This window comes from Populus euphratica, unplaced genomic scaffold (genome assembly GCF_000495115.2).
Source record: "Populus euphratica unplaced genomic scaffold, PopEup_1.0 scaffold6.1, whole genome shotgun sequence".
NCBI classification, from domain to species: domain Eukaryota; kingdom Viridiplantae; phylum Streptophyta; class Magnoliopsida; order Malpighiales; family Salicaceae; genus Populus; species Populus euphratica.
Genome location: NW_011499849.1, coordinates 4,251,917 through 4,278,565, shown reverse-complemented (window position 1 = coordinate 4,278,565; position 26,649 = coordinate 4,251,917). Strand labels below are relative to the sequence as shown.

The 26,649-nt window shown below is 30.6% G+C and overlaps 2 protein-coding genes across 3 annotated transcripts; one reads left to right on the top strand and one right to left on the bottom strand.

The window, feature by feature from the left end:
- The first annotated feature begins 9,512 nt into the window (after positions 1–9,512).
- On the top strand, positions 9,513–12,767 carry LOC105120781 (scarecrow-like protein 22). Its single transcript, XM_011019156.1, has 2 exons — positions 9,513–10,674; positions 10,783–12,767. The coding sequence occupies exons 1-2, from the start codon at positions 10,065–10,067 to the stop codon at positions 12,279–12,281; spliced, it is 2,109 nt and encodes a 702-aa protein (XP_011017458.1). The 5' UTR covers positions 9,513–10,064; the 3' UTR covers positions 12,282–12,767.
- A 7,166-nt stretch (positions 12,768–19,933) lies between these two features.
- LOC105120780 (vesicle-associated protein 1-2-like) lies at positions 19,934–23,226 on the bottom strand. Of its 2 annotated transcripts, XM_011019155.1 has the most exons (9): positions 22,988–23,226; positions 22,793–22,863; positions 22,613–22,694; positions 22,396–22,511; positions 22,135–22,299; positions 21,973–22,023; positions 20,983–21,060; positions 20,192–20,371; positions 19,934–20,152 (listed from the first exon to the last, which is right to left on the bottom strand). In XM_011019155.1, exons 1-8 carry the CDS (start codon positions 23,037–23,039, stop codon positions 20,261–20,263), a joined length of 726 nt encoding a protein of 241 aa, XP_011017457.1. In that variant the 5' UTR covers positions 23,040–23,226; the 3' UTR covers positions 19,934–20,152; positions 20,192–20,260. The 2 variants fall into 2 exon arrangements, with proteins under 2 accessions (XP_011017457.1, XP_011017456.1); XM_011019154.1 differs by having other exon boundaries at positions 19,934–20,371; positions 22,988–23,225.
- Between the last annotated feature and the right edge of the window lie 3,423 nt (positions 23,227–26,649).

The following is a 26,649-nucleotide window of genomic DNA, read 5'->3' as shown; positions in this document are numbered from 1 at the left end:
ACTTTGAAAAAAAAGAGGAAAATTCACTAGAAAATTAGGAAGGAGAGATAAAGAAAGTAGCCATGGCCACATTCTAGCACCAATAAAATAAAGTTGGTTTTGGTGTTATTAGTTTTTTTTATGATGAGAAGAGTATAATTAAGGTATTTTTGAATTTTTGTCTTATCAGAAAAAATAAATCAATACTCATTTATTGGTTTTAATTTTTGATTTTTTATTAATTTAAAAATATTTTAAGAGGAAAAAAAGTGGTTGATTAGCCACATTCTAACACCAAAATAATCACTTCTAATGTCATTAGGTTTCTCGTCATAAGATGAGTATAATTGAGTTTTTATCTCGTAAAAATATTTTTACCATATATATCATCTCAAGAATTGAGGTGATAATTTAAAGATAAAAATATTATTATTGAAGTTGGAGTTTGACCATCAAATAACTCTATATATACTATTCAAAAATCACGGTACAACTCACACATGTTAGCTCCAACTATAATTATTTTTTTCAGATTAAATAATATTTTATTTATATAAAAATACTAAAGCACCCTTACCAAACTCGATAATTAAAAAATAAAAACACCTTTTTAGCCAAGGCAAAGACAATTCTGATTCAATGGCAATGTAATAATTTTATTGTCCAAATCAAGTGAAAAAGTTGCAAGCACCCTCGCTTGTCAATGTTTTAATTTTTACCTCCTAAAGCATATCAGTAATTCCATTCTGCAGCTAATGATAAGAGAAAAAACCATTTTTACCCCCACTCTTAATGTCAATTATGTCATGTTCACAAGGGCAAAAGCATTATTCATTATTTCAACTCACAATTTCGATGAATCTATAAATACAATAAAAATGCTATCCTTTTTAGTTTTTTTTAATAGAATTATTTTTTACTTTATTTATTATCAATGTATTTTAATTATATTATTAAATCAGTTAAGCTTGTTGACGCTGATTAAACCAATGGTTCATTTCTCATGTATATTTTTTTAAAAAAACTTTGGCATTAACTAAATATTGTTTTTATTGGAAAAAAATTAACACAATAATTCACAAATGAGGTTAATCATAAAACGGTCATATGTACAAGTGATTTTATCTTAACTCCCTCTTATTGGTGGGTTAGTTTTATTACTCTTTAAAGTTCTATCTCGAACTAATAGAATTCACAACAAAATACATGTATTTTCTATTTTAAAAGTATAAAAATTTATTTTATATTTATATCTATAGTTTTTTTAATATTTTTTTTGTTATATAGCATTAACAAAAATAAATTCAATTAATCAAATAAAATATAATCTTATAATACTGAGACCCTTGTCTACACTGAAAATTCTACAAAATGCTGGAAAGGCTGGCTGGAAACCATTTGAAACATTGTCTCGCCTGGTGTCCATCGTCTCTATCTCCAGTCGTCATTATAAGTCGTTCAGGCTCGTGTTTTCTGGTTTGAACAATGACGCGGTGGGTATTATAGTAGTTCTTATAATTATAATTAAAAAAAATATTTTATAAAGGTATTTTTAATTAGAATTAATTTGATATTTATATATATCTAATTAAAATTATAATTGAAATTAAAATTAAAAAATAATTTAACATATTTGATTAAGAATACCTTTTAAATGAAGGTTATAATATATATATATATATATATATATGATTTTAAATTTAAATATTGTATATTTAACTACTATTATTACATCATGAAATAAATAATAATTTATATAAAATATTTTTTATTATTTCATTAAACTATCTACAATTCCATTACATATAAAATTTATTAGATAAAAACTATAATTTCCATAATTTTTTGAATGCATAATAAAATTAAATAAAATATTATTAAAAATAAAATTAAGATTACAATACAGGTAAATTTATTTTACTCTAAATTAATTTTTCAGTGTGTATATGTATTATTGTTTTCATGAACATGAACAATGTGAATAAATTTTAATTTATTGCATTGTGTTTTTTTTAAAAAATATTGTTCATGAAACTGCACGAGTAAATTAATTAACTCTGTACTGTTCACTAAAAAAAATAAACAATGCAAAAAAAATAAGCTACCAACTCTCCACAAAAGTAGCTTTAGCATGCTTTTTATCTTGCCATGTGTTACAAATACATATTTTAATAAACCTCATGAATAATAAATATTGTTTTTATTTATTTATTTGTATTTTAAATAAAACACAAACACAATATTTTAAATAAATAGAATCGTCATAAAATTATTTTATCATTATTATTATGATGCAGTAAAATTATGTTTGAAATTATATTTTTTTATATTTTGATTTTTTTAAATAATTTTTGTATGTTTTTAGATTTTTTATGTAGTGATTAGAAATATTATTTTTAAAAAATAAAAAAAAATCTTTTAAAATAACAACTAACACACAAGTGTTTTTTAAAATATTTTTATTTTTAAAAATAAATCAAAACCCACATTCATTGTTCAATCATTGCTCCTACCGAGGAATTGGGACCCAAAACTGATTTTTCATTTTCTTTTATTATTTTTCTATTTTTGGACCAAAGCATGTAAGAAAATAAATAATAAAGTAAGATCACATCCACACATTTTTAACTTTAGAAAAAGATCTCAATCGTTGAATCTGTATCGATATTTTCAAAACTCCGTTATCTCGTGTGGTCATATTCAGTGTCAAAATCCTGACTAGCAGAGCCTGATTCTCATGATTACTTAAATACCCCTTCCTTCACCGATCCTTCCTCGTAAGCAAAACGAGGCTGGTAAGGGTATTATGGCAATAAGGATAAATTACAAAAACAATATGAATTCGGGTCTCGTTTATTCAATAAAAATTAGTTTTTTAAGAAATATTTTTTTAATTTTTTTATATTTATTATTATTATAAAAATTAGTCAATAAAAAATATTTTTTAATAAAAAAATTAAATTAGTTTTTATAATTTTTTTTATTTTATACGAAAACAGTTCTTAAAAGTTATAAAAAAATTAAAAAATGTAAAAATGAAATTACAAAAATATATTTTTTAAAATTATTTTAAAAATAAATAATTAAAATAATTAAAATAATAAAGATCAAATCTAACAAATTAAAAAATTAAATAATAATAATAATAATAATTATTATTATTATTATTATTTAATTTTTTAATTTGTTAGATTTGATCTTTATTATTTTAATTATTTTAATTATTTATTTTTAAAATAATTTTAAAAAATATATTTTTGTAATTTCATTTTTATTCAACCTTTTAATTTGTAAGATTTTTTTATTTTTTTAATAAATTTTAAAAAATAAAATATTAATAAGTTATTTTTTAATTTATTTTTATGATATAATTACATATTAAAAAATATTTTTAATTTATTTTTTATCATATTATTAAAAATTATAAAATAATTTATTTTTTTAAAATTTATTTTTAAATAAATAAAATTTAGATCACTTTTTACGTGTTTCATTGGTCGCTGTAAAAGGAAATTATTAACAAGAGAGCACAGAGAGTGAGAAGCTCACGCGCTCTCATTGAGTGTACTCCTCTATTGCCCCTTACAAAAATAAAATAGTAAAAAAAACTTAATTTAATTTCTAAAACATTTTTACTTTTACTTTTCTTTTCCTTTGTGATTTTAATGGTCACGGTACTCATAAAAGTTTTTGTGTCTAGCATTAAAATTTTCTTTCTTTAAAATTTAGTCGGTTATTCCAAAAGTAATAGCAATAACTTGGAAAGTAAATATTTTTTCAAGAGCAAAAAATGATATAATTTAATTGTCAGCTACTTAAAATACAAAACTAAAAAATTAAATAAAAAAATTAAGTTAATTCAAATTAACATGATATATATAATTTAAGCAATAAGGGTCTACTTAACTCAAATTAACTCGTCAAATCTCCATTTAAATCATAAGATCAAGATGACTCAATAAAAATAAACAAATAAAATAAAAGGCTAATTTTTTATAAATAAAAATAATGTTAAAAGATAAAATAAAAAAACAAAAAAAAATATTAATCCTTGCTAACTTTTCAAAACCGTGACCTGAATAATTAAACCTGAAACACTATATACATAAAAACTGTTAAGTCTAATCCTCAACAAATCAAATGTTGAATGATAAAATCAGAAAAAAATAAAAATACACAAAATAATTTAGAATAAAAAATAAAAAATAAAAAAGGATCAAGATTGAAATAAAAAATAAATTAGAGGGCAACCATAAATTTTTTATTGGAGGGTGAAATTGAAAAGAAAAATAATTTTAAGAATAGGACCAGATTGAAATATATATATATATATATATATATATATATATACTATAAATTTGAATTGAAGGATGAAATTGAAAACAATAAAACATTTATAAAAAAATCCATTAAAAAAAATAGAAATCAAAAGGACAAGGATCAAATTTTTTTAAAAAAATATATGATAAATTAGGATTAAATGATGAAATTAAAAATAAATAAAACTTTTATAAAGAATTAAAAAAATAAGAATTGATGTTGAAATACCAGTAACAAAAAAAAAACCAAGCAGTAATTTTTAAGAAATAAAAAAGAAATAAAAACTTCTTTGATGAAAAATTGCTTTATCATATTAATAAAAAGAGGATACAATAACATTTTTTAACAAAATAAAAAAAAAGTATTTTTATTTATCAGTAGGAGCTGCATAAATCATCCATAGCGCTAATAGATTTTTTTATTTAAATAATATTTAATCTATATAAAAATATAAAATTGGCATCTATAAAACTAGTAATAACATAAAAGAAACATATTGAATGGACTAAGAGCCCTGACACATGTTTTAATTTCTTTGATTTCAAGGTAAAGTTGATATTTTTTGTTTTGAAAATAAAAAGATAGCAATTTCCTTATCTGTCAAATTCAAAAGTTTTCAATTGAAAATCATATATTAATTTATCCAGGTTACATTATATATATTTTTTAAATATTTTACCACAATTCTCAAGGAAATCTCGTGAGTGGCCCGAAAGTTATTCGACGTTACTCACACCATGTATTTTTTAATATTGATGCGGTGCCATTCATACCTTTATAATGATTAGTTCACTAACTTAGATAATTATGATCACCCTGAGAACAAATCAAATAAAGCTTAAAGCATTATAGAGATATAGCCAGCAAAGCTCTTAAGAAAGATTTCTTAACTCTTCCAAACTCTGTATATTAAAATGCATGGAAAAGATTGATGTTTATAGAGGTTTCAGAAAACTAGTTGTTGTTCATAAAATCTTTTTTAAAAGGACAAAATCCTGCACAAACTCTATTTGGCCACACCCATGCTTTTTTATCACGGCTTTATAGCTACAATAGCCAGCAAGCATGGTTTTTTCCCATCGCACCCACGCTCTCCAAAAGACTCTCTACTCTAGCTTAGTGAACAGTGTTTGCTACCATAGCGAGCACTGTAGCACTCGTTAATTGATGTTGGTATAAAAACTGTTGGACGACGTACATAGGGAAAATAAATTGCAGGAAAACAAAATGCTTGGTCTGTTCGCTCTCTCTCTCTATGTATTATCACCATTTGCATCTCATTTTATTTTGAATTTGTGTCTCTCAGCAACTTTTGCTTCCTCGTCTTGATTGGGTGTGAAAATCAAGTCCAATAAAACAAGCCTAGCAGTGGGTTTGAGATTTGAGAAATTGAGAACTGTTGCTGAAAGGGTTTGGAGATGGAATCCATGGCTGCGACAATCGGGGTCTCAGTCCCAGTGTTTAGGTCTCTTCTATGCTTTGTGGTGATGATTCCAGTGAGTTTCATCCACCAATTCGTGCTGAGTTCATTTGGCAAGCACTTGTACGCTGCCCTTTCAGGGGCTTTCCTCTCTTGTTTGTCATCTGGGTTCTCCTCAAATCTTCACTTCTTGGTGTCCATGCCGTTGGGTTACCTTACGATGGTCCTGTTTTGGTCGTACTGTGAAATCCTTGTGTTTTTATAGGAGTCTTAACTGTTATGTTTTTCTGTCATATAAACCATTGTGATATCAGAATGGATGGTTACTCAGGAAGAATCTGAGTTATCAGACTTGACCATGCAAGCTGTATATATTGACTTGGTGATGATGTTGTTGAGCGCTACTTTGATGGTCTCCCTCTTGTAGCAAAAACTATTGGAACCTACACTGCTGATCTCCTCCACTCTTATATTGCGGAAAAACTGATTGAAAGTGCTGGGAAATCTTACAAGAGAATAAAGGCATCAAGCTTGTCGTCCTTCACTGCTCTCATGTACAATGAGATGATGGCTTTGTACATGTCAGTTGAACAACTAGAGAAAGTCTCTCTATTTATTGAAGAACTGAAACGTCAGAAGATTGCTAGCTCTTGATATCTACAACTCTAAATATTGATCAAGCTAGAAGGATTTGGATGAGATGAGCCAAGACTCTGGTGTTAGTGATGACTGGATGATATACATAAAGATAGCGAACATACATGTCACAAGCAACAATTTGGATTTTTATCATTCACATGTACACTTTATTCATTTTTCCATTAATCTTGTAAATAGTTTGTTGGATAATAATCCCCATTGTTCTTTCATTTTTACTGTAAAAATTATTAGTAATTGATTAATTATTGGCCACTCAGCATTATAATTATAAGTCTTTTGGTTGTTTGGATTTTTTGTTTTTGTCTTTTTACACAAGATTCAATAAGTTTTTTTTTGAAATATTCTTAGAAGAGTCCTTGTTTTGCTACGCAAGACTTGGAATATTTGTAAATTTTGAAAGTATATATTTGTCTCAACCCAGTAATATCTGTTTTTATAATGAAAGTAAATAACATTTTAAAAATAAAAAAAAAATACCTTAAAGATAATGCTATTTATATATTAAAAGGCATAAACCAATCATATTTAGAAGAATTCAGTTATTAGTAAATATTAAGAGAAAGAAATTCAGTTAATGGTTGAAATTATATATATATCAAAGTTTCAATTATTAGTTAAGATCTAGTTCCTTTTAAAGGAGGAAAAATGAACTAACCATACATTATCAAAATTGAAACTACCGATGAAAATCTAATCCCCTTTGCTTTAGAAGAATATCAATGAACCGGAAATGTATGCGCAACAAGTTCTTGTAGTTATTTGATATGTGCTCCGGTCAAATAATTTTTTTTCAATAAAAAAATAGATATATATATATATATATATATATAAAAGTTTTTTTAATATATTTTTTGATATAAAAAATCCTGAACATAAATCAAAACCAAAAAGCTTATATATTTATTTAATTAAATAAATTGAGAATCATGAGTATCAATAAATGAAAAAAAAAAGTCATTAATGATAATTAAAGAAAAACTAGAAAACTAGAAAAATAGATATAGATCAAGATATTAATCTCGTAAAATGAGCTATATACCTGATTTTGTTTAATGATTTTATTTATTAAAATTAATTTTTTATTTAATTAAATGATAATAAAAATAAATACATATATAAAACTAATTAAAAAAATCAAATGAAAAAAAAATATTATATAATGTTACAGATGTTAAAAAAAAATGTTATCATTTTATGTGAAAACCAAGTAAAAAATGAATAATACTTGGCCAAATAATAAGTTGAAAAGTTAAAAAATATATATTAATGTAGATATTTAATATCAAAACATGCTATATAAACTTTGCTGTTTTAATAAAATTGCACTGAAATCAATGTTTTATTTAATAAAACAACAATAAAAAAAACATGTATAGAAAAGTGATCTGAAAGATTAAAAAGAAAAAAAAATTGAAGTAAGGATCCATGGAAAGAATACTTTATAAGGTCAGAATTTGTTTTCAAAATTATATTTGTCAACTAAGTAAAAAAATCATATTTTATTAAAAATACATCATAAAAATTTGTAAGAACTAAAAAAATAATCCAATAATTTTTTTGATAAATATCCAAAACTAAACAATGAAATTGGAAGCCAAAAAAAAAGATAAAAAAGGTCTAGGGGCATGGACCCGTGCATACAGGTTTTTTAAAAAGACTAAGTATACAGTCTAAAAAAGATTCAAAGGTGTAAGCCTAACAAATCAAAACCGATTGCCTAGTTCATTTTGAAAAGGTAAACACGCATGCGAGAGACCTTATATTTTTTTTATTTGATAATGTCATATACTCTAATTATTTAAAAAAAAATAAAAGTGCATGATGTGTTATTTATTTTTATTCATATTCTAATTTTAATGATGGTTAGAAAATCAGGGTTGATAATTCTTTTAACTTACAATATATTTTGTAATTTTTTTTATTCAAAACATTTATAAAATACCATAAACTCTTTGATAAACCAATATATAATTTTATGCAACACAAAAATCCAAAATCAATCTAAAATAAAAAAAAATTTAAACTCAAATCTATAGCCTCACATAAATTAAAGAGCAGAGAATATGCAAAATAAACTTTTTTTATCGAATGAAAATTATCAATATTAAAATTATTATTTTTTATGGTTGAAATTGGTATAAATCAATACTTATTTCTCTACCAATAGAATTTGTTCAAATTTTCACTTATTTCCCAAATAAAAGACTAAAAATAAAAATACAAGGAAAATAAAGTGTTAGACTAGAATTAATTTTTTTTTCAAAAAATCAAAAAACTGAAAGTTTATAATTTAAAAAAATATGATGATCAAAGTGAATTTTTATGTATTATTTTTGAAATTTCCATCTTAATCATATGTTTTTTTTTATCACTTTAGTTTTTTTTCTTTTAATCTTGTCATTGGTTAATAAATTTGAAGTAATTATACTTTAATTTGAACATAGAAAAACGCAATAGTTTAAAATAAAGTTTAAGGGTTAAAATAAAAAGAAAAACATAATAAATTCATAATGAAGTGTGAGAATGTGTACAATGTTTCAATTATAATAAATATCTTGTTTGTAGCATGTTTGAAATTTTCAAAATTGAATTCAATTAAAATGTTTTACAGTAATCTCATGTTTAGAATTATTTAATATCAAGAATTGAATTCAAAATATAATTTAACCTCCAAAAATTATAAAAATAAATTATAAACTAACCACTCGGATTTACAATTATAATAAGAAGGAATTTACTATCAAAACTAGTTTCTCTAAAATACTCATCTTTCAATTTTTTTTAAAGATTCTTTTAAGAAATAAAATGAAAATAATAAAGATAATATATGAAATGAAATTAATAAAAATAATATATAAAAGAAAATGAATTAAATTTTAATTTTGTAATTATATAAATTTTATTTATCTATCATTTATATTTAGATTAAACAATCCTGTTTGACTTTTTTATAACAATCATAATCACATGCTGACGAAATCATTACCTTTTTTTTTCTTGAATTTATTCATTTGCTTTTTTTCAAGCTAATCTTCTTCTCTTACACTCGCGATGGAAGTGAGAGTGGGATAACGATCAACAAGAAAACCCGCAAGAGAGATAACCACTTCTACAATCTAAAGACAAAAGCCACAGAAAAAAAAATATTTTGCACAAATTAAAAAATAAAATAGAAACAAAAAAGAAACGAGAGAGAGAGAGGCAACAAGACGAGGGAGAGAGGGCTTTAAATTTTGCAGGACGGAGTACGGCAGAGCCACAGCCGAAGGGCAGGACAAGAAGAAGCTGAGAGAGAAAGCAAAAAAACACAAAAAAAACCCTGCAAAGACAACTACTTACTTAGAATAACCATGGAGATAAAAGATGGCACCAAAAAATGAGCTAGCTAGATGAGTGCCCAAGAAGAAGAAGAAGAAGAGAAGCTTTATTTTAAGCTCTCTGTGTGTGTTCTACAAGCTTTATTACTAACAACTTGTCTCCTCTAAAAAAATCAGATTTTGATTTTTAAAGTTTTTTTTTTTTCTTCTGTTGCAACTAAACCCCTTTCCTCGGCAAAGTATTAAACTCTGAAAGAGTTAGTCGTAGCTGGTAGTGGTGGGGTGGAGTAGTTTCTTGATTTTCTTGAAAATAATCTGGAGATATCTTGGTTTATTCAGTTCTTTTATCTTATTGTTGATTTTGTTAAATGAAGGCCAATCCCCTACCCTTTGAGGACTTTCAAGGGAAGGGGCTGTCAGATTTCTCTTCTTCTTCTTCTACTGCTTCCTCTCCAGATCCATTCTATCAACACTACCACAAGTGGCAAAACAACAACAGCATAGAAAGTTGTGGTTTTCTTGTGGGCAGTACTGAGCCCACATCTGTGCTTGACACAATAAGTAGACAAAGCCCGCCAACATCTTCCTCAACACTGTCCTCTTCTCAAGGCGGAGGAGCTGGTGGCGGAGGAGCCTCCACCGAAACCATCAACGGCGTGGCAGCTGCTGGTGGAAGCAGCCCTAGTCTAGATGAAAAATGCGGACCGCAACTTGGAATGGAGGACTGGGAGAGTGTGTTGTCAGGGTCTCCTAGTCAAGAACAGTCCATATTAAGGTTAATTATGGGTGATATTGAGGACCCATCTGTAGGACTTAACAAGCTGGTACAAAGTGGAAGTAGGTCTCAAGATATGGAGCTTAATGCATCAGGTTTCGGTGTGGTAGATCAAGTTTTTGGCTTTGAAGTACCCAATATGTGTACTGCAAGTGCCAACTTGGCTGTCAACAACAACAATATTGACCCTTCTTCAATCCATGGTACTTTCCTTGATTTCCCTCTGGTTAACCACAAAATTACTAGAATTGTTAATATTGGTTGTCTACTTCACCAAAATCCAACACCAAATCCTGTTTTGTTTACTTCAGGGACCAGTCTTTTGCCAGGTTTGTTTCAGCAACACCAGCAGCAGGCAGCATTTGATCAAGACGAGAAGCCTCAGATTTTGAATCCTTGGGTGATAACCAACCAAAATCAACATCAGTTTGTGCAAAACCCAGCTACGCTTTTGCCATTGTCATATCCACAATTAGAAGAGCATCATGATAACCTGCATTTCTTATCACCACCGCCATTGAAAAGGCTGAATGCAGGGCATGTTGGAGCCAATTATATGCCCAAACTCTTGGATTTGAGGCCTCCAGAGTTGTTTCTTCCGCGACAACAGCAGCAGCAGCATAATCATCAGTTTCAAATGATGCAGCAGCAAAGGCAGGGAATGATTACGAAGCAGAAAATTGCAAGTGATGAATTGGCAAACCAGCAGCAGCTTCAACACGCAATAATAAACCCGATATGTCAAGCAGCAGAGCTGATCGAAACTGGGAATCCGGTACTTGCGCAAGGGATATTGGCGCGGCTCAATCACCAGCTCTCTGTTCCAATCGGTAAGCCTTATCAAAGGACTGCTTTTTACTTCAAGGAGGCCTTGCAGTTACTTCTCAATATGAACAATAACAACTCTATTGGTACTGCTTGTAACCTGATTTTCAAGATTGGTGCTTATAAATCCTTCTCTGAGATCTCACCGATCCTTCAGTTTGCAAATTTTACTTGTAACCAAGCCCTTCTTGAGGCTTTTGAGGGGTTTCAGAGGATTCACGTTGTTGATTTTGATATTGGGTATGGTGGGCAGTGGGCTTCTCTTATGCAAGAACTAGCTTTGAGGAATGGAGGCGCCCCTTCTCTTAAAATCACTGCTTTTGTTTCTCCTTCCTCACATGATGAGCTTGAGCTTGAGCTTGGTTTTACTCAAGAAAATTTAAGAATCTTTGCTAGTGAAATCAACATGCCATTCGAGCTTGAAATTTTAAGCCTTGAATCCTTGGGCTGTGGTTCTGGGCCAATGACTCTTTGCACACTGGACAAGGAAGTAATTGCTGTGAATCTTCCACTTGGCTTCTTTTCTAATTACCCATCGACTCTTCCTGTTGTGCTTCGCTTTGTAAAGCAGCTCTCGCCCAAAGTTGTGGTCTCTTTGGACAGTGGTTATGACCGCAGTGATCTCCCATTTGCTCACCATATAAATCATGCCATTCAATCTTATACAAGCCTGCTTGAATCACTTGATGCTGTGAATGTGAACTTAGATGTACTGCAAAAGATTGAGAGGTTCTTGGTCCAACCATGCATTGAAAGAATGGTACTGGGTCGACATGGTTGCTCTGATAGGACGACCCCTTGGAGGAGTCTGTTTTTGCAGTCTGGTTTTTCTCCATTGACTTTCAGTAACTTTACTGAGTCACAAGCTGAGTGTTTGGTGCAACGTGCTCCTGTTAAGGGTTTCCATGTTGAAATGAAGCAGTCTTCACTTGTTCTTTGCTGGCAACAGAGGGACCTCGTATCAGTTTCTGCTTGGAGCTGTTAAGAAACGAGAATTAGCATTTTGGATATTGGTTCGAAGGTGCACAGCTCATAATCCCCCGTTTAATTTCTAATCTTTTTTGAATTGTGTTCTCTGGTTCGCCTTCGCCAATTGTCTATGTGCTCTAGGCCTGTTATTTCCCATCAAGGAACTGAAGATGTTAGTAACTGGATGGGTGTACAGTTCTCAGTTGCTGTCACTGAAGTTATCTGCTCATAGCTGGTTTTAAGGTGGTAATTGTTTGTTGTGCACCTGACAACAAGGCAAACTAGATGTGCATCTTTGGCAGTTTTGCTGCAGTAGGTTTTTTCCTCGATTTGATTCATGACTCATCTTCTGTTAAGTTTTAACAACTTGTCCAGGGTTTGCTAGTTCTCTTCGCAGATGCTCTTGTTTCTGATGTTCAAAATGATTATGTTCTTGATTTAGTTTAAGAAAGCATCGTGACAATGGTTCTTCTTATAATCTCAATAACTTACCTGCTTCATTGATTTTGTAGTAGTATGCCACATGATCTAATCAGATCTGCGCTCAAAAACCATCACTAGAATCTTTGGCTAAGGCGATCAAAATCTTTCATGATATTTGGTTAGCGTCATCAGAATCTGAATGTTCTTTTCATATGGGATGCGTCCAAGCCCCATTTAGTCTTAAAAGTTTTACAGGATTGGATTGTTTAGTTCTCTTTTTTGTCTCGGTTGACGTTAGCCCTAGCTCTCGGGCAAAACGGATGCATCTATAAATGAGTTTGGAGATGTAGTTTTATAGTTTTACCAATATGATAAAAGTAAATTTAGTAAATTCGATTACAGTCTTCCAGGCTTTATGGATTTGTGTCCTTGAAGGTCTCAAGGATCGTATAGTGATATTTATGTTTTCAGTATAACCCCCCCTCCCTGGTATTATATATACACTGAGTTCACTTTTATTTTTCCTTTGTGTTTCTTTATCCCTCCCTCCCATGGAGTCAGTCACATGGGACCTTGTGTCCTTGGACCATTGCATGATTATTTAAGTCCCGCTTTCGCGTCATCCTCATCAATAAATACACTTTAGGTGAACACCAATCGCACTATTATACGATAAAAGCCATGTGGAAAGAGCGACGACCCCTTATTTAATATTATATCTCAAAATAAATGAATAATAGAAAGCCACACCGTCGGCTCGATGAACTCTGTATGAATGCTCGAATGGTCCTGCAAATTGACAACCTTAATACGGTCGTTAATGATGATGTTATTCTGTCAACCTCCGATCATTGAGTAACGCTGTTACTTGAGCGCCTTTGTGGTCCTATGGTGGGAGAAAAGAGGTGGTCCAATCGGGAAAGCACTACTACCCCTTTCACCTAGAGAGGAGCAGCACGGCACCCAATTTCTTAAAGGGTTTGAGGGTAGCCATGAAAATCGACAAGGGCAAAGATGCAAGTATACAAGGGCAAGCAACACGATTATACTTAGCCCCATATAGTGTTCAAGACAGGGTTGGCTAAAATTTGATTTTTTTATATTTAAAATTATTTTTTAAAAAATTGTTTTGATATGTTATTATTAAAAATAATTTTTAAAAAATAAAAAAATATTATTTTAAAAAGCAATCCTTATTATATTATTATATTCCAAGTGATGTATTAAAAGAATACATCATTACAAGTTGTTATGTCATGATAACTACCAAATTGCTGTGGCCGAAAAGCAATTCCTTTTCCATATCTCTTTTTCTTTTTTTTAAATAATAATAATAATCATTGATACTATTACAAATAGTAGTCAACAATAACATATTAAATGCCAATTTCATTGTTTTTATTTTGTTTATCAAATGCTATAATGCACAAGTCTTTCGTTTCATTTAACTTTTCGGTTTAAGGAAAATTAGTGCTATTGTTATTTTACGAGTTTAAATATGTGAATAGAGAATTCAAATGAATAATTAAATTCAAAAAATAATAGTATACTTGCCTTCAATGGTAAACAGAGCCATATGAATGGCTTTAAATAAATTTATTCCTTGCGTAGGAATGGATGTCTTGCCTTCCATCAATGCAGATCACTAGCAAAATAACTTGATATAGAAGTAGAAGTTGATTTTTAAAATAATTTTTTTATTTTTAAAATTATTCTTGATATCATCACATGAAAATAATTTTAAAAAATAATTTTTTTTAATTTAATACTAATAAAAAATATATTTTTTAAAACATACAGGTAAATCACATTCTCCAATAATTATATTGTTGCCAACAAATCTTCCATTTCAAAGAACTTCAAAAAAACATACTTGAAATGGTTGGAAGTGTCGAGAGGTGTCTCCAATAAGTTCTGCTAACATGTGATACACAAACAGCACCACAGTTTGTTCTAACAACTATGATTTCTACGTGGAAAATTGTAACAAAGGTAGATATATGAATAATGTCCCCTCATCTTATAAATAAAATCAATTATTAACGAGATGAAATCTAGAAAATATTCACCATCAAATTAATAGAATTTTGAAATAAAAAGCAAAGGTGACTAAGATTATTTTACAAACTCTTACAGATTAAAGCTTTGTTCAAAATCCAATTGCGAGAAGAATCTTTTGCTCTTTTTTTTTTCAATTTTATATATAAACATGTCACCATAGATAATAAAATTAGTAGGACTATACTATAAATTATAATAAAATTTATTTTAAGTACAAATAAAAAGTCAAGATATTGGTAACACTTTTTTTAAAAAAAAATAGATTTTAACTATAGATTAAATGATATTTCAATCTAATACTAAGATATAAAAAATTATTTGATCTATTTGTATTATTTTAGATTCACGCAAAATTCATGAATATAAATTTTTTTAAAATCATATATTTTAATGAATTGGATGACACCATCTAGTCAATGGATTACACCATCTATTTTACAATCATTTATATTTTAGTTTTTTGTTTTTCAATTTAATACTCTCTTAAAAAAATATGTAATTTGATATTAATTTGAGCTTAAAAAACTTAATTAAACAAAAAAATTTAAGAATTAAATTAATTTTTTTTATAAACTTGACCATTTTAATCCACAATAATTTATAAAATAATAAACAACAAAAATGCTATAGGTTTTTTGGCCATATAACTTGGTGTTTGTTAATTAACATTATCTCGATTGTTAAAAAAAAAAAAAAACCTCTCGGATCCACAATCCAAACTAGCGAGTCCTTTGGGTGCACCGAACATGGATCCAACGATGGTGACCTATTGTCTCATTCATTGCAATTGCTAGGAGACGATGACATTGCAAAATGACAAGTGGGACAGATACATATCCTTCAAGGGGACCCAAAAATGAAGAATGAAGGGTCATAATCCTAACCACGTGTACGGTGACAGTACCTGTTCTTTGATCATTAAAATCCATGATCAATGGATAAAAAGGGCTCCCACATCTGCCAGCCCACCGTAGTACATCCGACATGGATACATGCTCGTTTTACTGATACTTTACCCCTCCATAGCGAAACGTCATGATTTGGGATCGTTTTATGATATTTTTTTTTAACAAAGTGAGCTCTGTGATTAAACTCTGCATGAATTTCTTTGGTTCCAACCTCTCAACTCCATGTAAGCTGTGTTTTTTTATTCAACTTTTTTTTCAAAAATAATTTTATTTTATATATATATTTAATAATTTTAATATGTTAACATTAAAAATTTAAAAAACATAAAAGATATTATTTTTATATATTTCTAATTAAGAAGTATTTTTACACAATCACTATGCACCGTTTTAGCATACATACACTAAAACTACTCTAATAAATTGTATTTGGAAGAAATTACAAGTGCTTAGTACTTGGCTACAGGCTTGGTCACGTCAAAGAGTATAGTTTTATGATACAATAATTTGAGAGTTATTTATAGTTTCTCTGAATATATAAATAATTTCCAAGTGCAGAACTCAATCTAAGAGCAATTATTAACTATTAAATAAGTATAATTTCTCCCAATTCTAGTCATATGTAACTATGACCACCTTATTTGTTTTATGTATTGAAAGAATAGTTGGTTTTCAATTAGACATCGATGTTGTTGAAAACCTTAATTATAAAAATGTTTGTTTTTTTCATTTTGAAGCTTTTTTTTTTAATTTGAATTTTTTTGCTTCAAATAATTTTTTTTCAATTTTAAATCTTTTTTATGTGCTGATATTAAAAATAAAAAAAATATTAATTTAATAAATTTCTAAATAACTAATTTTTTTAAAATAAATACTACATAATAAAAGTTAACAATGCTAAGTTGGAGAAGCTACAACATTTCCAAAATAAATCACATCATGAATTTTTGAGGATCGTATAATACGTAAGTTAGTTTAGGTAAGGGATTAAAACCCAGTAAGATTGTAATTTTGTGTGCCTTACTGCATAAAAAAATATTAAGGTTGAAAGAAAAAGAAATGAATGTGTCTGTTTAATATTTAGTTTTTTTGGGTATGTTTTAAAAAAGTATTAAATTAATATTTTTAATTTATTGATATTGAAAATAAAAAAAATAAATTTATTTTACTATGTTATTAAAAAAAAGTTTAAAACACCCTGTACCTCATGATACCAAATACGCATGAAGATGAAGATGAATGGTTTTTACCGTAGAGTTTAAGACTATTTATATAACTTCGAATCCAAGTGGGCATGTCTATGTAGGGGCTAAATGGTCTATACATTTGCCACCCGTAAGTTAGGAAAAGTGTCTAAAATGACACTGAAGTCATTACAAAAACTACTTTTTATTTATTTATTAATATGAATATTTGAATAAGTTATGTATATTTTAATTAATCACATGAGTTTTAAAATTAATAACTATTTAAACTTTCAATAATCTTAAAATATATAAAATTTAAATTGATAATTTTGTAAAAATAAATCTATTACATGAAAAATAAGTTACATCGCTTATAATTAATCACAGAGCTATTTATACTTGGGTATAGATGCCTCATCTGGAATTTGAACGGTCCATAGGAAACTCTTCTTGCCCGAGGGTGTTAGCATCTTGTGGCGTGTTGGGCTATCAAGGCACCCCAGGTCCAAATCGAAGGAGGCGTGCCCTCGAGGGCCACTAGGATACCTCGGGCTCAAGCTGGAACTCATGATCACGCAACGTGGAGACTTTTTCTGTTCGATTGTGAATCACCATTTTAGCTGTTGCTGTTTCTTCCAAGTGTTTGTTGTTAAATATTTTAAAAGCTAATATGACAGTCTTTTCCATGTGTTGTTTTCAGAAGCTACAGTTTTTAGCTATTCAAAAGTCACAATCATAGCTAAAAGCCACAGTTTTCACAAACGGACACTGATGGTGTGATGGCATGAACTCCTCCTCTACTTGATATGGTGTGCGCCCTTGTTTCCACATTTAATTTATATTATACACACCCTTCCATGCATGCTTTCTTCCCCTTCCACGTAAATCCTATCACGTTAAGAATTCCGATTGTCCGCTTCTCATATCATGCCTCGCACTCATCTATTTGCCTCTCTATCTGACCATTGTTAGTGCACAGCTCTCTATTTTATTGTGTTGTCTTGTGTATTTTTTCGATTTTAGATTTGCAAGGCTATGACCTTTGAGCTTTGCCTTGAAGTACTTTGCTTGTTATAATGGGGAGTCTATTTGCGTATCTTTTTTATTCCAGGGTAAGAGGAAAGGCTCAAAACCTAAGAATTGCTGTTCACAAGCATCTTAGTAGTGCAGATTACATTGATGAAGATGATGGTGAATTAATGCAGGTATATTTTGAAGCGTACGGTGTAGTTTTTTTGCCAGGTTATACTATTTGTATTCCACATTATTGTAGAGATGTTGGTAAATTTAATTGTTGAATATTCTTGCACAGGCAATTGCCCTGTCATTACAAGATTCTGCAAATGATGTGACTTCTAAAGAAATAAAGGGAGATGCTCATGTTCAAGGAGATGCGGGAAGGAGGACGAAGAAAAGAGTAGAAAATAAAAAGTTCTTTGGATCAGGGAACAACACAGAAAGCTGCCTTTTTGTTGATATCGCTTTTGGTTCTCGCATCTATGTACATTTTCACGGTTGCCATTGGAGCTGGCCCAGTAACTGGTCTTATCATACCAGAACTTATCAGTGCCAAGATGCGTGGGAAGATTATGGGGTTCAGTTTTTCTGTTCATTGGGTAGGTACTCGGTAATTTTTCATAATTTATTCTCTGGAGAAAGGAAAAGAAAAGTTTTACCAAATCTTGTTGAAAGTCCATGTCAAAATATCTAGCATTTAAAGCAGTGGCTTTTTTTCCACGTTTCTAATTGGAATTGTAATGGAAAACAGAAAAGAAGCAGCACCGTTGCTGTTTCCTTTCTTGTGTATTTTGATTGCAAGTGCTTTCATATCCTATGATTTCTGCTTCATGATGCTCCTTGTGAATTCTCCTTGGACATTTGATGTATCTTCTTTCAGGCTTGCAATTTCTTGGTGGGTTTATTATTTCTTGACTTCGAGATTTTTGGAGTTTATACTGGCCTTGGTAGCGTGTCCTTGTTAGCAGCAATATTTGCAAGTATTCCATAGTGGAAACTGAAGGGCGATCTCTGCAGGAGATTGAAATGTCTCTGAACCCCAATTTCTCTGTCAGAGATAAGTAACCATAAACTGACCCCAAAGCTAAGATGACAGCAAAAGATGGAATTGTAATGGTAGCGCAATTGCAGAAATGGTTCGGTGAAAGGTTGTGACATCCGACCCTTGATGCCAAAGTAATGAAGTTGTGTTGGAGTAAACTCAAATTTTCGTGTACGTAACAGTTTTAGATACCAAGTGACTGCAAAAATTCTATGGATTTCTTCTCCTTTCACCTTTGCCAAATTTGTGCAGGAAACCCTTTCATGCAACGTCAATCAAATTTGGTTCGATGCCCACTTCATATTTGCTTATTGGATCACTTTTTACCGAACTGTATGAAGCCGTTGCCTACCCTATCAGTACATTCTTCGCCTTCAACCATAATTTATGCTTCCAAATTGTCATATAGAACGTAGACGATTGTTTTATTATCTTTATCGCATATTCTTGTGCATGAGTTTGTGCAGAATACATAATGGTAAATAAATAAATAAACCCCCGATTTTCATATTAAATTGGTGGGAACCAAATTGATATTCGAGACGTTCAGAACTCCATGCCCAACTTTATTTCTTCCTAGAGAATTTCTACTTGTTAAGGACATTATGAAAAGAACAGTTCGATGGGTTGAAATTATTAGGCTTTAATTCTCTCTGAGCTCTTAGGCAGCAGCAGCAACAGAGGCTAGTGATCACTGAGACCACGATGTGGTGCGTCCATGGAGGTGATTGCGGGCGACCCGTCATTATCAGTACCAGAGCCATCACCTGATGGCACTAGGTGATGGCTCTGGTCGCGCAATGGTTCCGCCCTCTGGCTGAGAATCTGAGATTACTCCTCGGAGCAGACTGCAAGGTCTGATCAATATTATCTTGTTTTTACTTCAGGAAAACCTTAAGCATATTTAGCCTCTACTTCTTTGTTTTGTTCAAGCACTGGCGATGCTGGTACGAGAAAGAGTTTCCCAAGAGAGGTTCCTCGAAACTCGAGAAACTTTGTTACTCCATATTTACTTCATAGAGAGACACAAAAAGTTACTGGTGGAGTGATATAATTTCTTTCGAAATCGGTCACAATTTAGCAAACCTGGGGCGTCGGCAATCACAAAACACTCAGTTCCTTGATGTCAATTTCTGGTAAAAAGTAAAAAAAGGAACAGCAGTTCCATCTTACCAGTCACTTTTGGCATGTTCCCCTAGGATAGATACAGACCAGTACAATACAGAGTTCCATCCGATCATCCACACATCTCATGACCCTAGTATTCCACATCCGATCATCCACAAATCTGATGACCCAAGTATTCCACATTTCGACTATTTCGCTACAGATGTGAGTCATGACTGACAGATACTGGTCATGCCCATTTCATGAGGTACCCCAAAATGATGCCTACCAAGCCAACAAGAATTATGTACATGAAGGGGATACCTCCTCGACTTTTGCTAGAATGATGCCTCAACAGCTCCTGCATACATTGCACACGAATTCATTTTAAAAATGGGCTCCGCTCATACTGCCATTAATGTTAACTGCTATTAATTTTATATCACAGAAACTAGATCGTAATTCTGTTTAGTTTTTTCATTTTTTGGATTGGGAGAGGGAGTGCAAGTATAATGATCATAATCAGGAAAATACAAACTGGATCATGGCTGTCGTTTTTCATAACATTTCACCATTAAAGGTGAAATACAAGAAAACATGTTATGCATATATTTCCTCGCACAAGAAATGAAAAGAGGTATCACACTTAAGTATAAAATTGCTTCCATACAGAGAAAAATGCATACAAAGCAACAGGATCAAGTGCATAAAAACACATTTATTTGCCATCTCTAAAAAAGTTTAACCAGAAATTGACTCAAAATTGTTGTATAATTTGTAGCATTTGCTAGATAAGCTTCCTCTAATCCTCCCTTACTGAATTCATCGAAGAATACGGATTTCTCTTAGCATTTTTCTTTACTTGGTACCTAATATTTCTTGGAGTCACAACTGATCTAAAGGCAAAAGGTGGTCCTAAAAGAATTTCACCAATTAAGCTTACATGATATATTCACAAACTAAGTGCCTTACCAGTTCTTGCTGAAGTTGCTTTTTTTCCTGAATAGCAGAATTTCTTTCCTCTGTCAGCTTGGAAATAAGAGCCCTTTCCTGAAATCACAAGTATCTGTTCATGCACATGACAAGGTCTTCCCATCTACATCCTAACAAGTCTATTCAGTGTCAAAGAAACAGCATTCATACACCATGAGTTCATAATTTTTTTTGTTTTCTATGCATGTGACGCTGAAATAAGAAGCAGGGAGAATAGTATCTCTGTGATATATCCCATAATGTGGAGAAAATTAGAGGTGCAGTCTCATCAAAATTATCCAGAGGTTGCATAAAATATCACGAGTGGTGGCCAAAGCCTAGTCATGCAATTGTCAATGAATGGGAGACAAATGCAGCCCAGAAGTTGGAATTGATAAATGGCTTGGCTGAGATGTAATAGAATCTAATGCAAGGCAGGACTACCTAATTATCAAAGCTTGTTCAAACTGGCTTGGCTGAACAGCTAACGAGGTATTTTGAGATCTAACGAGAGGAAGGACTACCTCATTATCAAAACTGGTTCATACTAGAGGATAGATGTGGAATCTGAGTAGCTCCATCAATCATAGTGATGCGCCAATCAACCAAAACAGGAGGATTTTCTTCCTCTTATCAAAAGACCCCTACTAGTACCAACAGCATGTTTCATCCTAACACATATCCCCTCCCACTCAAGAGATAATTGGTACAATTTAAAAAAACAATGAAAATCCCAAGAACTGGGATTAAATAGGAAAAGAGAAGATTATCACTTAGGGGCAGCGATGCTGCCAAGATAGCTGCTTCACAAGCAAAAGAATATTTTTTGTTAAATGTAACGACACTCATCAAACACAAAATTGACCATATTATACAAGATAAACAAATGAAAACATCAACCACTCATTTAACATGTCCAATCATGCATCATTCTTAGTTTTTCCAACATTTGGGCTCCAAAATTTATTAACATAGGAAAAAATGACATACCTCAGACGAGTTTTCTTCAGGTTCTGGTCCCTGGACATAAGACCGTGAAACCTACAGAAATGATCCACGTTACAGAGAAACAATCAATCAAAATGAAAAGGCAAATATAAAAACTAAAGCCAGCCATTATTCAACTCAAAGACCAGGGCATCAGACACTGACAGCAGTCTGTTCAGAAGAACTAAGATTCCCATTATCCGACATAGAAACTCTAGGTGAAGAACCTTCCTCTGATCCTTCATGCACCGGAGACGGTGGTCTAGGTGGAGCACCATAAGCAACCCTCAATTTGCACTCTTCAACTTCATGTCCTGCCTCCTTATTAAACTGCAAAACACAGAACATTAAGAAACAATTTGCATAACCCATAAAACAAACTAATCAAAACTCAAAAGCATAAAATGCTCGCAATTGTATCGTTACCATCTCTGGAGTGACATCCTTATGAGTAGCTCCAGGACTTGTAATTACACTCTGAAGTAAGAACTTGTCCTTGCATTGCATATCAGGTGGCATCTCCTTTTGTGCTTGCATTGTAACTGACATAAACAAACATCCCATCAATAAATAAACACAAATTAAGTAAGATACAATTAGTAAAATTGTTAATAGTTAAAGCACAAAGATTGAAGAGACAAACCTATAACATCACAAGTGGACCCTGGTAACACAACTCCAGTGTTAGGCCTAACACAATACTTCTTTGGATTTGTTGTCTTAATCTATAATAATAAAACATGCAAATCAAGATTATGAAACAAACCCATTTGAAAAAAGAAATGCAAAATATTAACTAAATTTTGGATTAATTAATTATTACCTTGAAAGCAACATAATATTCACTCTTATTTAACAACCGGAGAGAACACGAGATCTGCTTCCTTAATTCAACTACAAAAATCATGTAAAAAATAAAAGCACATTCATAGCAAAGACAAGGTTTTCTTAAAAAAAATCTTCAAAGGAAACAGATACAACAACAACAACAATAATTTCTTCACAAAATGGTACGTACAAGGGAATTGGAGCTCTTGAGGCTCGATGCTGAGAAGCTCATCGGTACTCATTTTGATGGGATCGGCGAGAGTCACCGGAGATAGAAGCTGGAGATGGTCTCCCTTGAGAGTAAAGTGGTTTGCCGTGAAGGAGGGAGGAGAGTCTGGTCTTACGGTGAGAGAGAGACGAGGGAGTGAGAAGAAAGGAATGAGAGTGAGGGAGAGACGCAAGTGGAATCCTAGAAGAGGAGTAGAATTTGTAAAGTAACGACGTTACTTACCTGGGACAGTGATGCCATGTCATGTTGGAGTTTCCATCTAACTTGGGTTCACTTATCTCATCTTATTAACCATTAGAATTTTTGAGATAAGAGGTGTTTTTTAAATAATTTTTTATTTAAAATATATTAAAATATATTAAAATAATTTTTTATTTAAAATATATTAAAATAATTTTTAAAATTTTTATTTTTATATTAAAGTTAATAAAATTATAAAAAATATTAATTTAATATTTTTCAAGTTAAAAACATTTTTTAAAAAAATCCCAAACACACCTGTTAAGATATATTTTGATTTGATTTTGAACTCTAAAAGTATATCTATGTTATATAAAAAAATTTGGTGGTGATATCGATTAATATACTTATGGCCGAACCAAAAACAAAATAATAATAATAATTTGTAAGGTTATTGTCATTGAGGGGTCCAGCCATCATTGTCGAAAGCGTTCAAAATCTTGATTGCTTATTAAGCTCATTGATGGTGGAAATTATTTTTCGTCGTGATGGGAGGACACCCATTTCGGAGCAACGCCTTGGAAACATATTCTCATCATCTCGTTTGGATGTTACTGATCATTGATTCAAGCTATGTTGCAAATTAAATTAATTTTTTTTTAAAAAATAAAATAAATCAAATTAAATTTTGTTTCCATTATTGTAATTTTTTTGTTACATTGTGAGCATGTTTTTTAATAAATAAAAAAAATTAAACTATAAAAATTAACTTAATGTTATTTAAAAAAATTTATGGTTCCAATAATATTTTTTATGATCTATGAAATCATGGTTGGATTCAATAATTTTAAAACGATATTTTTTTTAAATACTGAAATAATAAAAAGTTAAATTGTTCTATATTAATCTATCAAATCTATAATCTGTGTCATGCAATCATGATAATTTTATAAAAAATAAATAGAAATAAATTATGAATCATGATTTTCAATTAAGTCAATGTTTAATAATAAAATTAAAAAATAAATAAATTAAAAAATAAAAAATAACACGAGTTAACCAGTAAAACTCGTGACTCAGATTATAAAATCAGGATAACCCCATAAAAAATCAAAATAAATTATAAAATTTAATTTTTAATTAACTCAATATTAAAGGAATTAAATTGAAAAAAATCAACCTGAACCAATTTAAATTAAGCAAATAAACTCGTAACTTGAGTTATAAAATCAATATAATTCTATAAAAAATATGTTGAAAGAAATTATAAAGTTCATTTCTAACCAACTTAATATTAAAAAATAAAATAAAAAAAAACTAAATAAAAAAACAAAAGAATTCTTCCATGAACAGTAGATTCACCTCAGGATAACATGTGAGTGGTGAGAATTAAAAAACATGAAAAAAATATAATTTTAATTAAAAAATAATTTTCTAAGCAGATACTTCTGCAAGTTCATTGTGGACGCGGAATAAAAGAATGGTATGCTATTGATAATCGGGTCCTTGTTGTCTTTCCATGTAGTTTTATTTTTATAATTTCTGACCATGGTCAACCTGCAACAATGAACACAATAATATAAAGTTGAAAAGCACTCCATCAACCGAGTAAAAAATAAAAAAGAACGGCTACAGGGAAAAAACAAAAAGAAGGTTGAGAATCATTGCGCTGGGATAATAGTCAAATTTGACTCATGATGATCCTGCAAACAGGTGGGATGAGCACTGATATGTTTTGATACGGTTAGGCAGCCTTGTACAGCAGTTTCGCAGATTTGAGTTTAATTCTGGGAAAGTAGGAAAATCAAGATGAAGCAGTTCATTCTTCATGAACCTTCCCTCTATGATGCTTCCTTAGTGATGAAGAATGGAGCCATCTGGTTAATGGGATGATGACAACAAGCTTAAGAATCTACGAAACTTGGGCTCAAAGGGAAACAACATGGGAGCTTTTGTAGCACAGTGCAGACATGAACATGCAATGAATAGCAGTGACTGTTGAGTATATCTTGGGTAGGAGTGGAGAGTGGAAACAGTGCCCCTCTGAACTTCGCTCGTCCAATCCCATGTTCACTGCTCCGATTAAACATAACAGTGCCCCTCTGAACTTTGCTTGTCCAATCCCATGTTCACTGCTCCGATTAAACATATCTTCCTCTTCATGTCAACATCTAGAATTCCTCTGTCAATATACTGCTGAGCTACACTGTCCCGATCGAGTCCGTTGCTCAAAAGATCCAAAACTCCCTATCTATGTCAATATTTATAACTACTTTTCATTCCAAACATCTAGCAATAGCACTTCTCTGTTATCTTGAGTGATCATAGAAAAAATGTTGATCCGAGAGGCTATGCAGTAATTATACTATATAAAAAAATATAAAAATTCAAAAACACTCCTCCGACATTAGTTTTGTTGCTTTCTTTCAGAAATTTTACTATGTAATAAATATATAAAAATACAATTCTACCTCTAGATGTGTGCTCGTTTTTTTGGTCATGAAGGGCTCATCATTCGTTTTACTATGAATTGCTCTTGGTTAACAGATCTCAGAAGCAATTGAATATCAATTTTGCAATAGAAAAACTCAGTCAATGAAACAAAAGAAGTTTGATAACTAAAAAAAAATCATTTTTAAAATCCAGAATGATTTGTTCACGGGAGAACCATGTTTTCTCCACAGTAAAGCTACCATCTCTTCTAGTTTTTCTATAATAACAACAATATTATGCTGCGAAAGGTAGGAGCTCAATTGTTGCCAACACTATCTTGTTTATATGGGTTTTGTCCGTCTGATTTTGTATTTTAAAATTATTTAATTTTTTATTTTAAATTAATAATTTTTAGTGTTTTTAAATCATTTTAATACATTGATATCAATAATAATTTTATAAAAATAAAAATAAAAATAATTAATATATTTTTAAATAAAAAATACTTTGACAACTATATCAATCAGCCTCTTGACATAATAAATAACGTGTTTAATATAAATATACATCATTTTTTATAGATAAAAATATAAAATTTTACATTAAGAATCTTAGCATGGTGGTGGGAGGAACTTGTCTCCTTTCACTGCTTCTAGATTCGAGTCCTCATTTGCAAACTTGTCATCCTCGCGGTGCTTCATATGCCCATTGAGTTTGTAAGATGTTCAATGAATCGTAAAATTAGTCATGATATACACAAATTAGTCCGAACATCCATATAAATAAAAATAAAAAAAAACACAAATTTACAGTGAGCAGAAAAGAAATGAAATGACTGTACCAGGAATTATTTGATCATCGATGATCTCAGTTGTTTTAAAAAAGAAAAGAAAAGAAAAGAAAAGGCAGCCATTCTCGTTTAGGCAGCCCAAACAAACACAGTGGTTGTCCACCACTGTCTGTTTGGGCCTACCCCAAACAGAGTCCTAAGCCTCGGTCCTCGTCGATGA